This window comes from Acartia tonsa, chromosome 8 (genome assembly GCF_053477335.1).
Source record: "Acartia tonsa isolate MP-2025a chromosome 8, ASM5347733v1, whole genome shotgun sequence".
Classification (NCBI taxonomy): Eukaryota; Metazoa; Arthropoda; class Copepoda; order Calanoida; family Acartiidae; genus Acartia; species Acartia tonsa.
Window position 1 is genome coordinate 30,346,401 of NC_137267.1, and position 24,691 is coordinate 30,371,091.

The 24,691-nt window shown below is 33.8% G+C and overlaps 1 protein-coding gene across 2 annotated transcripts; it reads right to left on the bottom strand.

Moving 5' to 3' along the window:
• Nucleotides 1–1,206: 1,206 nt before the first annotated feature.
• Nucleotides 1,207–24,586, bottom strand: FoxK (forkhead box K). 2 transcript variants are annotated; one of them, XM_080169827.1, is made up of 21 exons: nt 24,372–24,586; nt 19,673–20,437; nt 14,597–14,654; nt 13,498–13,612; nt 13,069–13,172; nt 12,724–12,816; nt 12,301–12,387; nt 11,215–11,304; nt 10,586–10,670; nt 10,208–10,301; nt 9,630–9,835; nt 9,358–9,410; nt 8,727–8,811; nt 8,124–8,252; nt 6,210–6,325; nt 5,540–5,802; nt 4,622–4,855; nt 4,235–4,400; nt 3,652–3,727; nt 3,043–3,203; nt 1,207–2,881 (listed from the first exon to the last, which is right to left on the bottom strand). In XM_080169827.1, exons 2-21 carry the CDS (start codon nt 20,092–20,094, stop codon nt 2,459–2,461), a joined length of 3,060 nt encoding a protein of 1,019 aa, XP_080025953.1. In that variant the 5' UTR covers nt 20,095–20,437; nt 24,372–24,586; the 3' UTR covers nt 1,207–2,458. The 2 variants fall into 2 exon arrangements, with proteins under 2 accessions (XP_080025953.1, XP_080025954.1); XM_080169828.1 differs by having other exon boundaries at nt 24,330–24,586.
• Between the last annotated feature and the right edge of the window lie 105 nt (nt 24,587–24,691).

A 24,691-nucleotide genomic window follows, 5' to 3' on the forward strand; every position in this document is an offset into this window, starting at 1 on the left:
TAAATAAAATATTTTATTTTTACCTGTCCAGAGTGTAACTGGAAGCCTGCAGCACCTGAACCTAGAGGCCAATTGTCATTTTTTCTTCAAATATAGTAATAACATCCAAAAAGTTGCATATTTTGTTTTATAAGTGTACCTGTAACTCTTCAAATAAAAAATTTTAATTTTTACCTATCCAGAGTGTACCTGGAGGCCTGCAGCACCTGAACCTGGAGGCCGATTTCAAATTTTTCTGCAAATATGATGATAACATCCAAAAAGATGCATATTTTGTTTTATAAGTGTACCTGTAACTCTTCAGATAAGAAATTTTTATTTTTACCTGTCCAGAGTGTACCTGGAGGCCTGCAGCACCTAAACCTGGAGGCCGATTGTTAATCTTCTGCAAATATGATGATAACATCCAAAAAGATGCATATTTTGTTTTATAAGTGTACCTGTAACTCTTCAAATAAAAAATTTTAATTTTTACCTGTCCAGAGTGTACCTGGAGGCCTGCAGCACCTGAACCTTGAGGCCGATTTTAATTTTTTCTGCAAATATGATGATAACATCCAAAAAGATGCATATTTTGTTATATAAGTGTACCTGTAACTCTTCAAATAACAAATTTTAATTTTTACCTGTCCAGAGTGTACCTGGAGGCCTGCAGCACCTGAACCTGGAGGCCGATTTTAATTTTTTCTGCAGATATGTTAATAACATTCAAAAAGAAGCATATTTTGTTTTATAAGTTGCTCTCTAACTCTTCAAACTAAATTTTTAAATTTTTTTTACCTGTCCAGAAACGACCTTCCAGCCTGCAGCACCTGAACCTGGAGACCTATTCAAAAAATGATTAAATTTCCGTGAACTACTACCCAAAAGTAAACTTTTATCCTAAATAACCTATAATCTCAGATCAATACCTAGCCCACACAACACTGATTACGCGAAAGTGGCAAAACTTACCCCCCCTTAACTTAAATTGTATTTCCACTTTTAGATAAAGAATTATACAAAAAAAACGAATTTTATAAAAAAAATCGTTAAAATTTGATGTAGATTTCAAATCTCCTCCTAACATTAAAATTCCTGCCAACTTATATATCCTAGTATGCAACTTGTCTTAAAATTGTAATACACACAGAGGGAGGAAATCTAAGCTTTAAAGAACACATTTTTCTTGTTATAACATATTACCTATACTGACAAAAACAAAAATTTCAAAACATAACGTTTATTGGTAATTTTTTCAATTTGAAAAAAATAATATCAGCCTTACAGTTTACTTTTAACATGAAACGATGCTAAGACCTTCAGTTTAGAAAATTGATAAAAAAATATTGACTTAAAATTGATTACTACCTATCTAATATCTATTGCTTTTAATCGAGACTTAAGTATCTCAAAATGAAATAATAAAACGTATAAAAAGGTAAAATAGAATAATGAAGGTCCCAAAAATAATATTTCTGTACATAATAATGATAAATTATAACAATTTTGAATGGAGGCAAGTTTTGAGAATGCCCGGGTGTAAATAAAAATTTTAATATATCAACAAAGTCTTAAAGAATTAAAAATTCTCAATTTTCAATATGCTTTAGTTTTCAGCTATAGATAAATCATTTTAATCTTAAAGATTGAGCTTTCACAAAAAAATCACAAAGTTAATTTTTAAACAACGAACTTATCAAATAGAACATAGTAATTTTTACAAGTTTTTTTGTTTGCTTACATATTTTAGATGTTTTTTATTTATTCTATATCTCGTTCGTTTAATTCAATATGCTTTTGATAAAATCTTAGAAAAATCATTAACAAAAGATAAAATTAATTAAAGAAAATCTTACTTAATAATAGATACATAATCCCAAAAAATAATTTAAAAATCATTAGGAAACAAATAATAATATGCATATTTTTTAATATTATCAATTTACAGCATTTTTTAGGTACTGCGAGATAGGCCACTTAATATACTTTTTTTAACAATGTACAATTTAAAAATGTAAATATTTCAAATATTATTTCTTCATATATTAACAGTATAATAATAATTTCTTGTAATAGTTAATGATATAAACCAATATGTTCTGTCATTATCAGTTTAAAAAGAACTATTTATAGATATATAATATGAATATTACACTCGACTAGTGTTGGTTATATATACCAGAATAACTTTTTTATATTTATTCATGTTTTTTTAAAATTATAATAATATCGTTTTTTAGTTCACTAGGTAGACCATGACTTATAAAGTGCATAGTGAATTTGAATAACAGTTTTGTGTGTTTAGTACAGTGGTTTTGTGTACACTATGTACTGCTAGAATAACTACATTTTGTACCCGCCTTTCTTACTAACATACCCATAAAGAGAAAATTTTTTAACAAAGTGTAGAATAGTAACTTTCTTCAAATACTATACTTGATTTCTCCCCCTTAGGGTTTAGGTGAGCGTGTTTTGTTTACACAAGTCCTGGTTCAGGCTGTGATGTGTCTAGCCTCATACGTTTTGCCTCGGGTTCGCCAGTTGCCATTGCCGTTACTCCATTGCCACTAACTGTCGCCGACGACAAGGTAACGGCGGCGGCGGCCGACACGAGTCCCGCCGTAGAAAGTGGCCGTGGCGCAATACCGGCAAGGGTCACGCCGTTGATGACATTCGAGGCACCGTTTTCAATGGATGCATTGGAGACGCTAGCATTAACAGGTACGGTTGAGAGGACAGCGGGTTTCAAACCTCTGTCCACAAGGACGGCTGTAGCATTGTTGTTTGAGGGGTCCACAAGACTGCTGATGGGGGAGGCACTGATGGGCGTTCCAACGCCACCCGCCGCCATTAACTTGGCGTTTGGAGGGGTGTTGGGTAGGATGTAAGGTCCACCATTCTGAAATTAATATTATATGAATTATTAAAACTTGTAATAAAGCAGTCTAATAAAGCTTTAGAAGGATTTAAAAATCGTCAAATAAAATAGGTAAAATAGCGAACAAACATTAGAAAATAAGATTTTTTTCCATCCCATTTTAAATGATATTTGCTCTGTACCTGTTTAGACAAAGCTATAGCAGCTTCGTGGTGGACCATAGAAGAAGCTGTTGTAACTATTTCTGACAGCTGTGGCTGCTGAACCCGGGTAATGCTTGTAGGAACAGTTCTAACCCCTGCAGGGGGACTTGTTAACACGTTCAGCGGCAGCCCAGTAATACCTAAAGTTAGATTAAATGTTTTACAATAATGCTTAAAATATTGTATATAACCTAACTCCTATCCTATTATATAAAGTAGTAAGGTTTTCAGAAGATCTCGCTAACCTCAGAACCGACAGAAACCAAATATATGTCCGAAGATGCTTTTTTCTGGCTTTTATATTTCTAAATTTGAGTCTTGTATACTATATTTCTACCTCCTCCGATCCCTACCTCTTATAATATAGAGCTAGAAGATGGTAGGGGCGCAGCTGCTAGCACTGATAGAATTAGCAAAAATGAGAATACCTAGTTTTTCTTAAAGATAGGTAGGTACCAAAGTACCCAATGCTTTTTTTTGTAAAACGTATGAAGACCAAAAAACCGAGGAGAAAAAAATGGATAATTTTGATTCTCTATAATTCAATAATAGTAGGACTGAACTATTTTTGCCATAACGTAGAATTACCTGGTCCCTGCAGTACGGGCTTGAATATTAGGTTAGTGGCCCCTGTGGGCGTTAATCCGGTTCCACTTGATACAACCTAAATAAATAAACAAGATTACACTTTATGGATAATTGCGCATTTTTCAACATAAACTAGATTTTTAAGTAACTTGCACAAATTTAGGTATTTACAGCAATCTTCAAGGATAAGACAATGGACGATTTAGTGTAGGCATTCAATAATGATAGACACAATTATACCTTATAAAACTTAATGGTTGAAAAGTTTTGACACCCCTTGTTTACGACCAACTAATCAAAATTCAATACAAGTGCCTGTTTTTAATCCAACGAATAAAACGTTAGGTACCAGTGAGATTTAAAGTCTTTTGTCCCCGTCCTTCATGGATAATATAGACGTTCGAATTCCATACGAATTATTTCCTAGGAAGAACTTTTTTAGAGGTATGATCTATTTAGAAATGTGAATCCAACATCTGAGGAAGGATTATTTCTAAAGAACGATAGGTACTCTTCCATCCTATGGTTTTGTCTTATCCCTATACATAAAAGAATCTAGTCAACAAAACTAACATTATTGTACCTGAACGGTGGTAGCCCCTGGTGGCAGGGTGGGAGCTGACAAGCTGATGGTATGGTGAGTGGGATGGGCGGCTGACGTACTGCTGATGACAGCTGCCAAGGCAGCTGCAGCGGATGGACTGCTCGAGATTGTTACACTATTACTACCGGGACTTGATGAAATTACACTAAAATAAATTCGTATAAAATATATTGATTAAAAACAGTAAACCTGATGAATTTTAAATAAATAATATGAATCGACCACTGACAAATAAAAAATTTAAGCTAATATTATAACTTAGTACCTAGCGCAGCTACTCCATAATTCATAATCTAACTTTACCTATTGGTTTCGTAATAGAAAGAACTTTTATTTACAAACCAAAAATGTCGTAATTCTAATCACCTGGATGAAAGAGAAAGTGGTGACCCATTGATTGAAGATTTCACCACGCCCACTGCTTCTGTCTTAGGCACCGGGTGCAGGGGGAGGGTCACGGGGGACAGCGACAACTTCGTCACACCCCCACTCACCCCCTCGGATAAGATAATTTGGGTTCCCGGTGGGATGGGTGTGCCGGGAGGGGGAGAGCCTGTGTAGATTTTTGCTGGGCTCATAGTTATTCCTGGCATTTCTCCACTAGAAAATAAAATAGTAAGTATTAATGATAACCTCAGTTTTCCAACATTTGGATAAATTCAGGGACAATAGGCGATTACTTTACAGGTATTCAATTCACCCGAACCAACAATTCTTAACAAAAATACCCCTTTTTTAGACTACAATTATTGTTTTACAGTAAGAACACAGCTAGTTTGTACTAGGGTTGGGCCGGATATCCGGCCGGATATCCGGCCATTTTCAATATCCGGCCGGATACCGGATATTGAAACTATCCGGCCGGATATCCGGCTCTATAATTTTTATACTTTACACCAAAAATCTCTGCTTTTTAAAATCTTAAATGCTAGAAGAACATTTTTTTGAATAAGTTTAACTTTATGTAAATTTATATAAGATTTCTGAAGAAATTTTTTTTTTACTACTTTAATATCTGGTAATTTGGCCGATTATCCGGCCGGATATCCGGTAATTTTGCCGGATAACCGGATATTTGCCGGATATCCGGCGGTGGCCGGATATCCGGCCGGTTACCGGATATCCGGCATTTGAAATCAGCCGGATATCAGGTATCCGGCCAAAAAAGTATCCGGCCCAACCCTAGTTTGTACTAACTAATCATGAATAATTTTGGTACCGGAATTATATATACCTAGTCCAAAGTCCTCTCACTTTCTGGAAAAACATGATAATTATTGTTACCTAATAGTTGTCCCAGTTGGCAAGATAATCGGTCCCGACGCTCCTCCATTAGCCTTAGCCTCCTGACCCGCCGTTGAAATGGACAAAATCTTGGCGCCTCCCGCCATCGCGGAATTCAGGACATAACTGCCGCTGACTGCGTCTAAGGTGGCGGTCGCTGTTGTTGTTCCGTTACCCGCCATCTGCTGCTGTATAGCCTTGGAGGTGACAACGGTGAATTGTTGAGCAGGTAGCACTAATCTGGGTTGTCCAGCTACGATTACCTGAAAAAATGTCCTATAAATTGGAGGACTAAGAATTTTATGGTGTCAAAAGCTTTAGACCTAAAAAAAACTGATCTTATCGGGTTGTGCTTTTCATTCAGTAAGTTTAATGATTTCTTGAAGTGGTTTTAGACTGTTTTGCAAAACTCCTCTCCTTTAAGGGGGACGCATATTGCTTTTTAACAAAATTGCAGCGATGATTTAAAAATCCAATTTTAGGAATTAAAATAGTTTTGTTTTACTGTTTAAGTAACAAGAAAGACAACACCAAAAACACTGAAGCACAACCCACATCAGACTGACATTTTGAATTGAAGAGTAGATTCACTACAAATATCCTTATTATACCTACTATGCTAAAGTACTCAACTTATGCACAAATTCAACATTAATATCTCTGTACATACCTTTTGTTGAGTGTTACCCGTGGTTCCGAGCTGAAATTGATGCATCTGAATACCCGTAACTCCGACACCCTCGTTCACTGTTCCCTGACCTCCAGCGGACAGCTGTAATTGATGACCTTAAAAGAGAAACGTTTTTAATTTCTTATCTTTAATTTTAGCAAACAAAGGGAAGATTCATGAGTAATTTAGGAGTTTAGACTCTTTGTAAAGTTGAAAATAAAATAAATTCTCTTTTAAAACTTTTCTAGGTACCGTTTTTATATTTTACAACTAAAACTAATCAAGGATACTCAGCAGTAGCACTACCAGTTTAGTATGTAGAAAGCTCAGTGACGTTAGTCTGACAATTTATGAATTATTTATCATAGAATATTATGCAGTTATAGCAACTACATTTTTTTTACAACCTATGGTTACTCAATATCTTAAACATAAAAAGGGGGGGGGGGGTAAAATGTGGTGACTCGTCACACGACATACCTGCAATTTTATTTTGGGTGCTACTCCCTTAGTTTTAGAGATAATTGGATGAAATCTTTTGGGCTGGGTCACTAATTACCCCAACTATTGGTATCTTTCAAAAAAAACGGCGGCGGGACCGCCGCTCCCGCCGCCCGCCGCCGTTTTCCGCCGCCACCAAAAATTTTTTTTTTATTGCATTTCTCGCCGAATTAGGCAATTTGGAATCATTTGAGACCATGTTATTTTTTTCAAAAATTTTTCCCCTTACAAGCAACCCTGCGGGGGGACTTAGTCATTTTTTTCAAATTCTCGTTTATCAAGGTATATCTTAAATACAGTGCTACTCCTGTGCTTTTAAAGATATTGAAACAAAATCTTTTTAGGTTGGTAAGTAAAGAATATTTGAATTAAGAAAACGGCGGCGGGACCGCCGCTCCCGCCGTCCGCCGCCGTTTTCCGCCGCCACCAAAAAATTTTTTTTTATTGCATTTCTTGCCGAATTAGGCAATTTGGAATCATTTGAGACCATGTTATTTTTTTCAAAAATTTTTCCCCTTACAAGCAACCCTGCGGGGGGACTTCTCGTTTATCAAGGTATATCTTAAATACAGTGCTACTCCTGTGCTTTTAAAGATATTGAAACAAAATCTTTTTAGCTAGGTCAGTAAAAAATATTTAAATAAAAAATGGCAGAGGTACCACCGCGGAAAACGGCGGCAGGACCACCGCTCCCGCCGTCCACCGCCGTTTTCCGCCGCCACCAGAAAAATTTTTTTCATTGCATTTCTCGCCGAATTAGGCGATTTAGAATCATTTGAGACCATGTTTTTTTACTTACCCACCCAACACCTTAAAAGATAAAAGATTATGTTTTAAAAAAAAAAAATTTTGGTGGCGGCGGAAAACTGCGGCGGACGGCGGGAGCGGCGGTCCCGCCGCCGTTTTCTTAATTCAAATATTTTTTACTTACCAACCTAAAAAAATTTTGTTTCAATATCTTTAAAAGCACAGGAGTAGCACTGTATTTAAGATATACCTTGATAAACGAGAATTTGAAAAAAATGACTAAGTCCCCCCGCAGGGTTGCTTGTAAGGGGAAAAAGTTTTGAAAAAAATAACATGGTCTCAAATGATTCCAAATTGCCTAATTCGGCGAGAAATGCAATAAAAAAAAAATTTTTGGTGGCGGCGGAAAACGGCGGCGGGCGGCGGGAGCGGCGGTCCCGCCGCCGTTTTTTTTGAAAGATACCAATAGTTGGGGTAATTAGTGACCCAGCCCAAAAGATTTCATCCAATTATCTCTAAAACTAAGGGAGTAGCACCCAAAATAAAATTGCTGGTATGTCGTGTGACGAGTCACCACATTTTACCCCCCCCCCCCTTTGTTTTCAAAGATATGATTTATTCTCAAATGTTCTATCCCTGATATAAAAACAAGATATTCTGTAATACCTGGGCCGCTAATTTGTAGCTGTTGCTGCTGAATAGGATGAATTTGCAGGTCAGCCGCGGATAAAGTCTGGCTGGTGGTACCGCCAGGACTCACACGGGATACCTTCAGCGGCTGCCCAACATGTATTCCTTAAATAGGAACTTATTAGCATTAAGTACATAAAAAGATTAAAGTGAATTACCAACTAAGATTGTTTTGAAAGATAAACATAAGTTAACTATTGAAAGTTGTAATAACAGCTCGTAATTAATTTTTACTCTACCTTAATTTATGTTTCCGAATTTGTCGCTAAACTTAATCAATCACGCGTCTTCTTGTGACGTATTATTAAATGTATTTGACAAAAAAGACATATTATTGGTTCATTTTGGAAACAAAGCCGGAAATTCAAAGTTATTTTATGTAAACTTGGTTAAGTACTTTTATAGTTGATTGAAAGTTTTACCTTTATAGTTTATACAAATAGTTTTGAATTTACTTTAAATATTTTTTGAGGTGACGAACATAACATGAATATTAATACTGTTGACTATCTTTAAGAGACATTCTATCAGACAAATCTTATTTTTAGAGTAGCTGCGCCACTTGCAAATTAAACTTACCATTAGGGAAACCGGCTTGGGACACTTTAACTTCAATAGTTGTCACACCAGATTCGTTTGGACTGTTTCCACGCGAGTAAACAATCTAAATTTAAGTAATATTTATTTATCATATCGTATAATAGACACTTTTTCATAACAGGATTGAAGAGTTATTGAATAAAAGTTGAATTATTATTATTATTATTATAATAGACACTTTTCAGTGGATAGTAAAATAGAAGTTTTAATGTCAATATTCATGAAAAAATCTCTACAATACTACACATTTTTTTCAGTATGGCTGAGGCTCCGAACTAGTTTAAATTCAGAGGAAATTAAAGAGATTCAGAGTAACACTGAAAACTTAAATTAAGAAATCCAAATAAGCAACCATCTCGTAATCAATGCGCAAATGGCACTTCGTTCCAATTTCGTTATGAAACTTGGAACGATTACTTGTTGCTACTTGCTAGGTCTATTTTTCCTAAATCGAACAAAAATTTGGAAAAGTAACGGCTAAAGGCTGTAATAAATGTTTTTCAAATTCATTTTGATAACTTAATAATAAAATGTAGTTCATTTCACATTATATGATTCATGGAAAAGCTTCTCTGAAAAAAAAGTATCTAGTATCAGGTAAGTATCTTACCTCATGGGGTGCAGGGCTTGGTTCCCGGGATAAGGATTCGGGTGTCATCAAACCTTTACAAAAAGATACATAGAATTTTGATGTTTAAGTTGCACGGTAGATACGTGCAACTTAAACATCGTAATATTGTTACATTTAACAACAGACTAATCAATTACTGAATTATAACATATTGGGACATATTCAGAAAGTAAATGATAAAAATGTCACAAGGCATCAGAGCCTTAGCATATTGTAGCGTGGATTTTCTAAGAATAAGATCATTAAAATACCTGAAACTGTAAAAGTTCCATTATGCTGGGGACTAGTGGGAGCAGACCGGCTGCTGGCCAGATATGGCGTCCGGAAACAGGGCACGCCACGCTGCCGCCTCCGCCGGAAGGCCTGTTCCACAAGTTTTGCCTCCGAGGCGGGGTCTATCCGCCAGAATGAACCCTTGCCTGGTTCTTCTTGGCTTCGCGCAACTTTCACAAAATACCTATAAAATATTTTATTTTGAAACAAGACAATAAAATATGAGTATGATAAAGTTTTAATGTTCTTTAATACCTATTCATTGGAAATATTGAGATATACTTTAGTACTATAAGTTAAGTAAAATGATTACTATGGCTGTCTGTTAAGAAATCGATAACCAATGAACTGATTTTATGATTTTTAATATTAGTGAAAAATTGTCTGTAATAGGATGCTATACATCTTTTTTTCCAGTATGGCTGAGAAACGGTTCTAATCCAGTGGATATTAATCCGCGGTTTCAAAGCCATACTGGAAAATTTTATACAGGCCTTGAGCAGGTTTATATCATAAAATGTAATGACACAACTGCATGTTAAAATAAATAATTTACCTATTTAAGGAAAGATTATGCCTGATAGAATTCTGCCATCCCCGATCAGCTGTTCGGTAGTAGGGGTAGTTCTTTGTTATATATGAATATATTCCTAAAATTAAGAATTTGTATTTATGTGTTAAAAAATAAATTTTTAATTATCAAAACATTTATTTTTGGAAATTTACTATCATCACGTCAATGAAAAATACAAAAATTAATCAAGATAGCATATGACTGTATCATATCCCCAACTGCAATATTGTGTTTTTTTATAAAAGTACTTAAGTTTTTTTTTTAAATCTTCTCAAAAAAAACTTTGAGAATGGGTAGGTATGATTACTACAATAATCCAAAATTGTTCCTCTTTAATGTGAAATTAAAGTGGTTGCTTACCTGACAAGGTTAACTGTTTTTCATGCGCCTGACTGATAGCCTGTACAATAAGCTGCGCATAGCTGTACGGCGGTTTACTCTCATCCTGCAAATGATCAATATGAAAAGGGACACTTCCATGAAAAAATATTTATTCAAATTTGTATATTTGTAACTATAATCTATGTTAAGTATCAGTTTATTTTGTTGTAGCTTGATAACAAAATCATAGTATTAATAACAAATAGTGATGTCTAACACGATAAGGCAACGTTTTATCTTTTTCATCTCAATAAACATCCAGATTTCTAGCAATTTTATTTCATATTAAGAATTTTTGTTACGAATAATGAACGACTTTTTTCTTATAAAAAGCTCTTTAACTTTATTCTTAGGAGAAAGGGGTTATTGGGCTGTTTATTACACTAGTCTGCAAAATCTTATAATAACGCTTTCTTATTCGTTGGGGTCCTTACTGAATTTTGATTAGTTGGCGCATTAAGTTGGGTGTCGAGCGTTTCAACAACTAATTGTAATTTACAAAAGCAATAATTTTGCGTATAATCACTAGGGATTTTCATTGATTTATCGGCCTTTGTCGTATCCCTTTAGATCCCTGGATTGATTTTGTTCGCTAGTTAAATACATACCTGGCTGGTATTGGCAGGTACAGGAACTGTAGATAACCGTCCGTCTTCGGTAGGATAAACTACAGCGTTCTGACTCAATAAGTTCAATTCCTAAAACAAATAATATTGAAATTCTGCAATTTTGTTCCGAAACCCATAATTTGCCAGTTCTAAATGTTTTTCTATTTATCATTTTGAACAGCACTCGTTTTTGGTTTATGGCAGTAACGTCTCAAGCATTTTATATCATCTTCCCGACATTTAGATCTGATCTCGTCAGCAAATTTCTTTAAAAATTCGATTTTTCCAGTAGCTACCTACATTATTTTTTTTATCTCGATATTTTAAAAATATGAACAATAAAGGGTTTACTACAGGAATGTGAGAGGAGTTGATAGTTTTAGTTTATAAATGACAACTAAGTGAACTAAATAAGCTAGTTTGCCATAAAGGGATAGATCTATCAAAAGTTTTAAATTAGAAACATTATAAGTAAAACCTGCTCTAAAAGAAAATCATTAAAAAGATATATATTTTGAAAATGGATTTATTAGGTATTACTTGGATCTATAATAAGATTTTTCATGTTCTGTAATAAAGCCAACTTTGTAGCGGGCTAAAATAACTAACTCCCCAATTCAAATCCTTTACCCCACCCTACTGGATAAACGGCTTGACCAATATATGTTAGGGGGAAATTGCAACCTAAATTGATGACATTGATTTTTCTTCTGTCATAACATCCATGTATAATATTCTACATTGAATTGAATTTGTGCGTGGGATGCCTAAATTGTCCAAATACACAAATGAGCTTCACACATTTTTTCTTACATTTGAAATAATACGAAAGTAAAAATTTTAGTTTTAAGTTATGAAAATATGAAGCGGATGGTTCGAATTAATAGTGGTTATTATTGCTATTTTTATAAACCACATGCCATGACTAAAGGTAGGTCCAAAAACTGGTTAGTGAAATCATAGGGTTGGCTGTCTCTTTGATATTACTTTTCCTTAAACAAGAACTTGAGACAAAGTTCCTCTTTGACCTGTGACACGTTAAAATGTCGTTGCCAACAAGCTAACCAACCATTACATGTTATTTACCTGTTTAGTATATTCATAGCTATCATCCAGACATCCTGCACTGGTGTTACTAGTCTCATCCATGTGCACAGGTGGTGTACTTACAACCTAACAAAAAATAAATTTGTTTTTTATTATTTTCTCATGTTTCTACAAAACTGGAAGTGTTTTATCTTGTAAGTTTTAAAGGGGCAAGTGACAGTGATTCTGACTAGCAAGTCTAAGTGAAATTTCCAAACTGCCCACTTTCTTCTCCCACCCGCTTCCCTTTAGTTGCAGCACAAAACATTGCAGTTTTACGCCAAGTTGCGTACCACAAAATATCTAAATTTTCAGCAATTTCAAACAAAATGAATTTGCTGAGAAGGGCCTTTATTGACGGAATAAAAATGAGAATTACTGATCGGGATATTTTGCCTAATAGTAGGAAATTGGAATACCAACCTGATGGTGCTGTGCCTGTTGAATTTCTACTGGTTGTTGTTGTTGAGGAATATGATTGTTTACAACTGAACTGTTGTTACTGGGATGATGGACCTACAAAATTTTAATAATAATTACAGAAAAGCTGGGCTCGGGGTGGTAGGTTATCTTTAACTTATGAAATATTGCTTATTATAATTTGATAGGTACTTACTATTTATAAATCCACTTTTTAGCTACAGATTATTTTACCAATTTAAATACTTATCTAAGGCTTTATATCTTTAAAAAAACCCCAGGGGTTTATAACTACCAAAGAAGTAAAATAATGAAGTTGACTGAAATGCTTCAAAAACTAAAAATTACCTCTTGTGGCGTATGCCCCCGACTGTTGTTGCTGTTGTAAAGGGCGTACGGGTTGTACAACCGGCTGGGACTTGCAGGACAAGAGTTGGGCACACTGATTGTACCTAAAAAGTTAACAATGTTCATATATTTTTAAAAACTATTAAAACGTTTATTATTTCTTTCATAATGCAACTACACAATCGTTTTAAGAAAAAGTGTAATTTTGGTGATTTTTGAAGGTTAGAGGAGCCCCGAAGGGGTTAAAAACAATTTTTGGTCTAAACATTAAGAAAGGAAGGAAGTGGTTAGGTGGCAATAAATAGGTTTGAGTAAAGTCATTTATTATAAGTTAGCAAGGCGGAGAATATTGGTTGCTTTCATGTTTAGAAACTATAAGATAGACATCTAACAATAGTTGACAGATGAACAAACAGATGGACATATTACCTGTAGGTGAGCTAGGAGGTGAATAATGTTTGTTATTCTGTGCCGAGGGGATGGTGATGGACAAAGGCTGCATGCCGACCACCGGGGAGGCAACAGTCTTCTTCGGTACTTCATCCTAAACAAATAGATTTGAGTGAGGGGACCGTTTCTACGAAAAGGATCAACTCTTAACTGAAAAAATCCTGGAATGAACATTTTCTAACATGTATGAAAAAAACCCTAACATTTTTCTCTTACTTTGAGCGATATAAACTTACGGGGGTGATTTCTAATTAAAGAGTACAACACAAATAGACTTACAGCCATCCAGGGAAGGAGGAAATATTGGGCTGTTTATTAAACAAGTTCCTAATAATATTTTCTAATTCTTTGGCTTAACAACCTTTAGGACTTTTATTGAATTTTGATTGGTCTGTTCATTAAGTTGAGTGTTCAAACGTTTAAATCACTAATTGTCATCTACAGAAACAGTAATTTTCTGTATCATCAATGTTCATCAATTTATCAGCCATTGTCTTATCCCTTTAGAATCCTGCAGCCAACCCCTTCTATTCGTTTAAAGTATTATGCTTAATCGTATGTGATAATGATATCAATCAAGTTTAGAAAATAATACCCGACAAGACTTATCATCTGTAATTTGATCTTAATAAAAGAGAGGGTCGTGGGGAGGTTAAGGATAGGGAATATAATTCACTAGAAAAAAAAACAATATATTCACAAAGATCTAGCTAAGGAACCCTTAAATTCACTTTGGATGGTCAGTTTGTCTGTAATTAAGAAGTCAGATTTTATGTTTAATATATATACTTAGGCCTCTAACTAGATTTTATGGTAAATCTAAATGATAATTTTAAGAGGGACGAACAATATTGTAACCTTTCTCGCTTTAAAGACTAATTCGAACTCCATTTCAAAGGGTTTTAAAGCTTGTATTTGATATAATTGTCCTCGTAAACAACGGGTAAGGACAAAGAAAGAATAACAGATCTATACCTCTTTAATCATCGCAATAATAAATCTGCATTTCACACCAAATAATTTGAAGGGGGATTAAATTTTTTGCTTTGTCCTATCCCTTTATTCCTTGGTACTTTACCTGTATAAGGGACTGAAAGTAGAGTCTGATATTTGTACTTGGAAATCTGATAGAACAACTGAAATACGAGAATATATGTTAATAACATGAAAATAAGTTTTTTATTTCATTAATAACAAACCAGGTAGTTTTATTCTATAATTCGGTACACAGACAAAAGTATTAATACAGGGACATAAATAACAGGGGTTAAACGTACTAGGGGGACATCTCTTAAGTAAAACGCTCTAGGATTCTAAAAACAATATTAAATTTTCATTATGCTTGTCCCCTAGGGGGTTTGTCCCCTAACACGTTTGTTGAACTAGTACGCTTGTCTGTGTTCCTAAAAATCATTTTGAAGCCATCTCCCGCCAAATTTGTTTTGATATAGGTATACATTAAAAAAAAATAACCAAGGTGATTTTTGGAAAAAATAAGTCTCAATGATACCTTGCTTTGCTAATCTAAGGATACAAGCAAATAGTTATTTGACCTTAAGTTAATATATTTTCAATTTTTGATTACACTTTCATGTCAATCAAATGATGTATTTCTTTCAAAGGTAAAAAATCTAACAACAAAGGTTGGGAATTAATCAAGAAGAATTCGTCCAATCGCAGTAAAATTTTAAAAACTTTTCAAAAACTCATGGCTTGATAAAAACCAGATAAAATTGTGTAGACCGCCCTTTATCAAAACCAGCCGCAAATACTCAAATAAAGCCTATCTGCAACCCAATCAACTTGTAACGGATAGTTAAATCGGTAATTTTACACATTTATGTACAAAATCCTTGAACATTACTTAAGGCAAGTGAAGTTGCATATTTGTAAATGCATTACAGGCCGGCAAATAAATATTTATCCCATAATAATGTATACTAACTATTTCTTTTAGTAGGAAGACATAAATTAAATGAATATCTAAGAGGAAGCGTAAAGACCATTCTAATAAAATGCTATTTTATGAAGTCAAATTACTTTTATTCGCAGATTTATTAATCTAGGTATTTGAAAAACATTTTTAAGAATTGTGCTTGACGAGTAAAACTCAATGTTTTCAGGTCAAATAGAAAAGAAAAGGGACAAACATAATAAAAAATGTTTTTTTTCATAGAAACAAAAATCGATAAGTTTTAATTCAAGAAAAATTAAATCGAAGCATAAATTACAAGACTCTCGTAATACATTGAAATCTTATAAAAAATATTCGAAACAAAATGTGTTTGTTGGTATAAAGGGTGGCAAAAAAATATGCATGTTGGGAAATATTATTTACTCGACTGCTATCAAATAGTTAAGATGACTGTTCATTAAGATTTCCTTGTCTAAGAAATATTAATATGGTCTTTCCTTTTTATTGTTTTTAAGAACATTTGTTTCTCTCTCCAATGGAAAGTCATTAATATGGCGCCAGCTAATTAAAAAATGTTACATTTTTTGTTATCTTTTCCTCAATAACTTAAATAGCTATTGAAAAGGTTTTATTTTGTTACGAAATGGTGCAGCTTCACACTTTTAGGGGCAAGTCTGCAAAATCGAAATTAACAAATTGCCTTTAAACATTATTCTCAATTTTATTTTATATATTTTGGATAAGGGGGGGGGGGGAAGTTTTGACACATTTGCGTAAACAGGGAGCATAGGCTTTATCTTTGGACTGAGAGGATAGGTTATTAGGGATAAAATCATTCTTATATGATGAATTTTCCCAAGTTTTAAGATTTTTTGTATAGGCCTCCAAGTTCCGGAGCTCCAGGCCTCCAGGTCCTCTCTGTACAGGTAAAAATTAAAAAAATAAATTTTTTTTTAAGAGTTAAAAGTCAACCTATGAAACAAAATATGCATATTTTTGAATGTTATTCACATATTTGAAGAAAAAAATGCAAATTTTGTTTCATAAGTTGACTTCTAACTCTTCAAAAAAATTTTTTTTTTTCATTTTTACCTGTACAGAGAGGACCTGGAGGCCTGGAGCTCCGGAACCTGGAGGCCTATACAAAAAATCTTAAAACTTGGGAAAATTCATCATATAAGAATGATTTTATCCCTAATAACCTATCCTCTCAGTCCAAAGATAAAGCCTATGCTCCCTGTTTACGCAAATGTGTCAAAACTTCCCCCCCCCCCTTACATACATGATTGATAGTTCTACTTTTGAATTAATCAGAGAGGGGTCACTAGACTATAAAATAATATTCATCCCTAAATATTTATCAACAAGTACTCTTATTATATGGCTTAAAAACTTTTGGGGCTTAATATTTTTGGGTTGTACAAACTATTCCAGTGTCCAAACTTTTCTATTTTGGGGTGTACATAAACATTTATCGACCTTTGTCTTATCTCTTCAGAACCCTGGAATTTAGTAATACTAATCTAGGGCTAGCTGTCAGTTTTATGGAAGAATGATTACCCCCTTATCTAACCAGGACAAATATTTGGTAAAATAAGATTTAAAATAGTTTATATTTCATCGATAAGTAATGCAGTAAAAGTGACAAAATATAAACTAATGTACAGATATAGGTAATAGATAATATATACAGTTTTGTGCGTGCGAGAATACAATTTATAAAGTAGTAAAGTTTGCTTTTCAGAAAGCTTAACCCTGCTCCTGTTTTATAACATCAAATCATCTGTTTTGTTTACTTTCTCTGCCATCCAAAAATATTTTTAAAAGTGTGTGTTTGTAAAATCCGGGAAGCTAGGTAAGCAACTTGACATATTGGTCTGTCGGTCTATCAAGTTCTTGAAGGTAAAAATGTATTTTATTTCAAGACCCTAAGGAAAAATAGTTCTTAATTTTTCATTTTTAGCTTAGCTTGAAGCTATTCTACTATTGGATATCATCGTTCTTGTTCTCTGTGTATTAGGGGACAAGTTTAAGATGTAAATAAGTCCACGTGGAGCAATTTTTTCATACGAGAGCGAAGGAAAGTCAATTGTTTTACCCCTTTTAACTATTTTGTGTATTTTGAAAGCGAAGCTTCACTTAATTTATGATTTACGTGCTCTTCCCAATAAATAATTCTTAATTTCTACTTAAATAATATTAAAATGCTTACATATTGCCAGGAAGGGAGGGGAAAATTGACTGCAAAAAATATTTTTCTATAGGTACCCTAAGTTTGGCTTAGAAACGTTGATTATTTTCATAAACTAAAAATTGGTGGATTCTAACTACCAATGTCTGAACTAACTACCAATAGTTTTGATATTACAGATGGTGTAATTTTGTGAAATCATAATTGGGTATTTAATTCATGATCTTCTAAACAATTGCCAAATTCTAAGATATTACCAAGTTTCATTTTTATGAGTTTCGCTTTAATGAAAGTTGTATTTCTTGTTTAGTATGTTTAAGTAATGACCAGAAAGCCCTCTTTAATAGATTTTCCTGTAATAAATAGTATCATATTTCTAAAACTTTAATACGCCTTTTTGTTTAAAATATCTTTTATCATGCATGTAACTCTTAGGTTTTCTAGGTGTTTATGTAACGTCAAGCCTTATTATCATGTACATGTGTACAAATATAGCTTAGTTAGCCCTGTTAGGTTAGTTTGTCAGTCAGGCCTGCATATATACATATAGCTGTGCTTTAGTGTATACTTGAAATAGAGAGAGTGATACAGACTTTTACTTCCAATATATATCATGACACGTTTTCCTTTGCCCCTTTCAATAGGAGTAGTGTATTAGAGTACATATATAATAGGAGAGGGGCATAGGGAAAGAGACAGCTTTCTATATAAAAGTGTGTATTTTTGTGGAGTAGAAAGATATAAACAAACCCAACGGCAGGGGCCACCTTGGGATAAGTCAACCCACCAACGGGACGGGTCTGCACTGTGTTATGATTACGGCAGGGGACAACATTTTAGTGCCCAGAGTTGCCCTTTGTTATTGTACGGCAGGGGCCGATATTTTAGCAGCTAGTACAGAGCAGGGGCATAAGCAAGGAAGTACAAATATTACATATTCACACGAGGCAAAAATAATACCCACGTCTTTGGGAACTTTATAAAGGAAACCTTTAAAATAATTTTATGGCTTTGAGAGAAGGTTTAGAATGGTCTTTTATACATTTTCAATGATTTATATTAAAGTAAGATATCAAGTTGCCCCTTAAATGTATTAAAAAGAGGCCATTTTAGGAAAAAAAGTTATGGAAATAAAAGTACTAAAATGATATAAAAATAAGTTTTAAAGAAGAAAATTATGCTTAAGAAATAATAGAGTGTTTCAATTCTTATTATTTACATTTAAAAGAAAACCTAGAGTTAAAATAGAGGCATGAAGAGAGAGTAGGGCATGGAGTTTGTTTTGATTTTGCTAGTTTCATCTGCTACGGGACGGTACACAATTCTTCAATAACAAATGTCGGCAGGGGCCAACAAAATCCTACGGTACTCAATAATACACGAATTTTTTTCATTAAAAAAATGAAATTCCAAAATTCAGCGTAATATTTTCAGAAAAGCTGCAGCGCTTCTAGCATCTATGTGGGCATAAATATGGCCTAAAACCACCCAAAAATCAAATCTTAGCATATAATTGCCTAAAATTACCCTAACACTTTATGAAGCTTCCCTAAAATGGAAAACAGCTATAAGTTAATTTTGTAGTTAGTGAGATATTAAAAGAAAAACTAAAATCCCTTAGGCACTACTTAACAAAATAAAATATAGATTTGATAAATAAAAGATAGCTAAAAAATAAAGAAAAATTATCCAATTGCTATTTATTAAACGGCATGGGTTATACCGCAGTAGAAGTACGTACCAGCCCTTTCCTCCTTACCCACTTCCCTTTGAATATTAACCCTCTCTGCTATATAGCTGTATATATATTAATGAATTTTAGGATAAACAAAAATAGCTTACTTGCGCTTTTTTAACACTAATTCCCCTTAAACTAATGTATTGACCCTATATGATTAAAAAAAACACAATTATTAATATTAATGCATAAAAATATCAAAGATAATAAAAATAAAACTGATTAAATTAGGACGCAAAATTTGCTTACGTAATACAAAAAAAAACAATAACAAAGCATTAAACAAATGAAAATATGAATAAAAACTTACTTTTTCGGCATTTCCATGGGAGGAGCGCTCTTCCGCTGAAAGTGTCCGTCCACAAAAATTCCATTTTTGCCGTTGCACTTGAGAAAAAACGCCGATTTCTCGTTGATAATCTCTACATGGGCTCGGCTGATGAAACTCGAGTTCCCGAGGTGGATGTCGACATCGCCCTGAGTGGCCGAATTCCGGCCGATTATCGTCACTCGATTTCTAACCAGAAACTCAAATTCTTTGCCTCGAATCTTGGCCAGGGCGCCGTCGGGCCCGCCGTTAACAGCGGCCGATGAATTGTGGGATGAATCATCACTGGCAACGCCGCTCGAGCTGTTGCCGCCTTTCATGGGCGATGACGAGCTGTCGTCGCCGTTTTTAAGCGCTAACAACGCCCATGCATCCGCCGAATCGCCTTGATCCAGGTCCGACATTTTGGTTTGTTATTTCTTGTTTATTTTTAACTGCTAGTAATATTGTGTGTTCCCTCTACGTGTGTTGTTGTGAAGATAGATCATAGAACTCTGTTCTTTCTGTGTGTTTACACTGTGTCACAGGGGGATGCTATTACAAAAAGGGAGGACAGACCAGGCAGTTCAGTGCATCCAGGGGGACGTCGGAGGGAGGGAAAATAAAGAGTCGGGCCAGGCCGGGGACTTGATAGCACCGCGGTTCAGTTAGCACAACATTCTGTAGAAAATATTTTGGAGTGGATATGATAAGGTTTTCATGGCCGCATGTTATTAATGTACATAATGAAGGTCGCTGTCCGTTAACCTGAAATTAAAAATGATTATTACCTACTGTTGTATTCTGGTTAATTAAGATCTCGGTAATAGAATATACCCCAAAAAAAAATTAAGAAAAACTAGAACCAATATATTTCGGCCATAAATCATAAAGATAGCGTAACTTGAAATAAAATAATATGAAAAATAAAATATTTATATAAAAGGAACAAAACAATATAAACAAAACTATACATAGAAGAACCCCTTACCCAAACGTATAATTTAAAACATTTTCTCAGCAAGCACACTTCATCAAACATCCCAAAACAATTGCATAACTAAATTACCCTACCAATCAAACCATTTGTTTACAAGATCTATCAGATTAAGGATAAACACACATTCACAAATTATTATTTTGTAGGATTAGATACACACATTAGTATAACAGAAAGAAATTGGGAAGATAATATTTTAGCAAGGCAAGCCTACTCATCCCAATAGACGATGTTATGATCAATTTACACCTAATACGAGAGGCGTGAACAAGGGGGGTGTTACCACACCCCTAGCAAATGTAAGGGGGAGGTGAAAACACTCCATTGCACCACTCTTAACAGGAGTATTCAACTCCATGCTACACCCCTGTAATTCAGCCAAGGGTGGTGTCTAGAAAAGTCAACCCCCCCCCCCCCCCTTTAAATTAGGGAGTTGTTTAATATATTTGTCTGCTTTACACACCAAATTACCAATCCATTTCACAGGTTTGGTTATTTATTTTCTTTCTCCAAAATTTGAAGGTCTCTGAATAAAAGTTTCTTGTTGTTTACCCAGCCATTTCAAGATTGGTAGACACCAAATTTATGTAACCAGTCATGCTATAACAAGCAGTCTGAATAGTAGTGGTACTGTTTTATCCACTAAAAGTGAGGTATCTCCTAATATTGCAGCCGTTCGAGTTGTCATAGGGATGTGGAAGGAAGGTTACTCTGAAATCTCTAAATCTATTGGAACTAACTTTAGCCAAAGCTCCTCTAGGAATACAGTTTTGGATCATAGAAAGAAATCTAAGTAGTTTGTTTTGTCATATTTTCACAGTAGCTTTTGATAAGTTATTGTAGGTTAGGTAAATAATAATAATTACCCCACAGGGTTAGAAAATTGGCTTGCAGAGGCTTTAAATAGGAGAAAAGCTTTATTGAAAATACCACCAAACTGGCTACTTCATTTTATTTCCAGGATTCAAAGTTTCTACTATAGAAAATAAATTCACACAGAAGATGTGGGCTAGCTAACCTGAAATAAAATTGAAAAAATCTAAAAATTGGGGGGGGGGGGGGGTCCCTTCTAGTTTTTTTTATATTTTAGGTATACCCAGTGAAACAAGCATCATCGAGCCAAAAAATTTATGACAGCCTTAATATTACTTAATGCCTAATATCTGTCAATAAATGATCAAATAGCATTAAATTTTTATGATTGATTTTACCCAAATTCTGCTGAGAATCTTCTTTTCATTAAATAATAAAAAAATTAATGATACAGCAATGAATTTTTATAGGAAATAACCTTAAAATGTCTGCCAATCTTTCTGTCATAAAAATGCTCTGACATATAATATTCAAATCTTTATATTTTTCTAAATTACACAGATAGAAACAAGGATGACAACATCCATAAGTAGTGAAGCACAAACAATTAAATAAGAATTAGTTGTCAAAAGCAAGTATATTAGGAAAAAAACCACAAAACCTTTTTAAAATTTGTTTTTAATTTCTAAATATTTTTATTTCAGTAATATGACTAACAGACTGACGGTTAAAGTAAATTACATATTGGATGCTCAAAACAATGGAAAATTTTATTTTAATATTTTTAACTACAAAAAACAGACCATAAACACCATATGAGGAAAAATATAAAAATAGCCAAAAACCTGCAAAAAGGCAGTCTGACCGCCATGGATATTTTCTTGAAACTACAGGAAATTTAATTTTGATATCTATAACTGAAAAACTTCGGAAATCAGGCCATAAACACCAAAGGTATGGAGAAAAATGTGATAATACAAAAATAGCCTAAAACCTGCTTAAAGGCAGTCTGACCGTCATAGTTGTTTTATTGAAACGACAGGAAATTTAGTTTTGATACTATAACTGAAAAAAATTTGGAAATCGGACCATAAACATCAAAGATATGGAGAAAAATGTGAAAAATACAAAAATAGCCTAAAGCCTGCTAAAAAGCGGTCCTACCGCCTTTGATGTTTAATAGTTAATTGTACTCCCTAATAATGGCAATGTTGTCAAAAAATTTTAGCCTTTTATCTTTTGTAGGAGCCGAGAAAATCATGTTTCCCCCAAATTAAGACAGACATTTCAAATTATAGAGTAGCTTCGCTACTAAAAATACTAGTAGATGTCTCAAACATTATTGTTACAACTGGAAAAAAATAAGCAAAGATAGGGGGTGGGGGTTAAAATGTGGTGACTCGTAACATGACATACAAACAATTTATTTTGGGCGCTTCTCCCTTAGTTTTAAAGATAATTGGGTAAAATCTTTTGGGTTGTGTCACTCATTACCCCAAGTTTTGGTATATTTGCAAATGGCACTTAGGATCTAAATTTTGTTATGAAACTTGGCACGAGTAATCCTTATTAGCAGTGTTTTGGAGCTGTTTAATTGATGCGGCTCCAGCTTTAGCTCAGACCTAAAATTAAGAAAATCTTTATATTTTTCCCCCCCCCCATAAAAAATATTTTTTTATTTTTGACTTTTGAAGGTTTTAAAAGTTTAATATTTGATAAAAATGGACTTGAAAAACTTTAAAGGGCATTTGCACATGACAAAACAGAGTTACCAATTTATAATTTATAAAAAATCTCTTTATTTATCTAGTCCCGAGCTGGAGCCATTTTTAACAAAAATTATGGGTCTGGCTCCAGCAAAATATGGCGGCTCCACGGCTCCTGGCTACAGCTACGAAACACTGATTATTAGGTCAATTTTCCCAAAATGAAACAAAAAGTGGGAAAGCAACAGCTCAGCTGTTAAGCCATTTTTTGGTTATTTTCAGGGCAAATCCATCACAAGCCATATCTACACATCATAATGTTTGGCACTCCCAGACGTTTTTAAATAGTTCTAGCCAGAACCTGCTTGTACAGAATTAGAATTGACTTTGGTATCATTTCACACAAGTTAAAGCAAAAATGTTATTTCTTCAAAAAAATGACCCAACATTAAAAGTCAAGTCTAAATTCATCAAAATCAGTGCCATTTTAGAAGAGAGTTGAATTTGAAATGCTGCATGAAGCTACAATTAGATAGACAAAAAAATTCCATTGAAGGCAACTTTAATTAACTTCATATTCATAAATAGAGAGAACATTTTATAACTCATCATTTTTTTATATTACGAATAAACAATTCTATAAAAGAGGTGGACTTTCCAAGACCTTAGAGGAGCTGAAGACTAGTAAGAAATAAATAGTTTGGTTTAAGAATCATGGCCAACAGATCGAGGGAACAAGTGAATTATATGAATGGATACTTATATGATAAAGGGAATTAAGACCTAAGTTTTAGAAATTTATTTTACACAGCAGCCAAGATAATTTAATTCTCCTACATCGTTTTTACAGAAAGACAGACGAAAAAAATATCTTATATTTTAAAGAAGTATAACCATGATATCGTCGGCTAATGAATCGATTATAAAATATAGTGTTTTTTTTACAGAAAAGGTAATTAGATTCCTATATAAGGGACAGTATAAAGCTATTTATTTCTTAAGTATAAAAATTAGATATTTTAATGACGTCTTCACCTCTTGAAGAAAGGATCTTTGCGTGCTAGGGGCGAAGGCACAGGCAAAAAGATAAAAAACTTCCATAAATAAAACCGGATGACTGTCAATTTTAAAACGTACTTACTTACACCAAACTTTTGTTTGCTAACTCAACCGCGGTGCTCACCTCAAAATGAATCCCACATGCAAAACAAAATGTCCATATTCAATTCATGTCATTCTTTAATTTGATTTTACCATTTACATTCTGTAAAAATTTTACAATCACTTCTTAATAACGTATTCGAGCAAATTTTATTATTATAAAAAATGTTGTTTATCAACAATGTTATATAATGTGACGTCAGCGATGAAAACACCACGTGATGGTTTTCTAAAAAACAACAATAACAGAAAACAGCTGATCCCTTATCACACCGCGCGGATACATTTTTCAAGATACTTGCAATTGTCTAATTTTTTAAATTGGCATAATAAATAAAATTT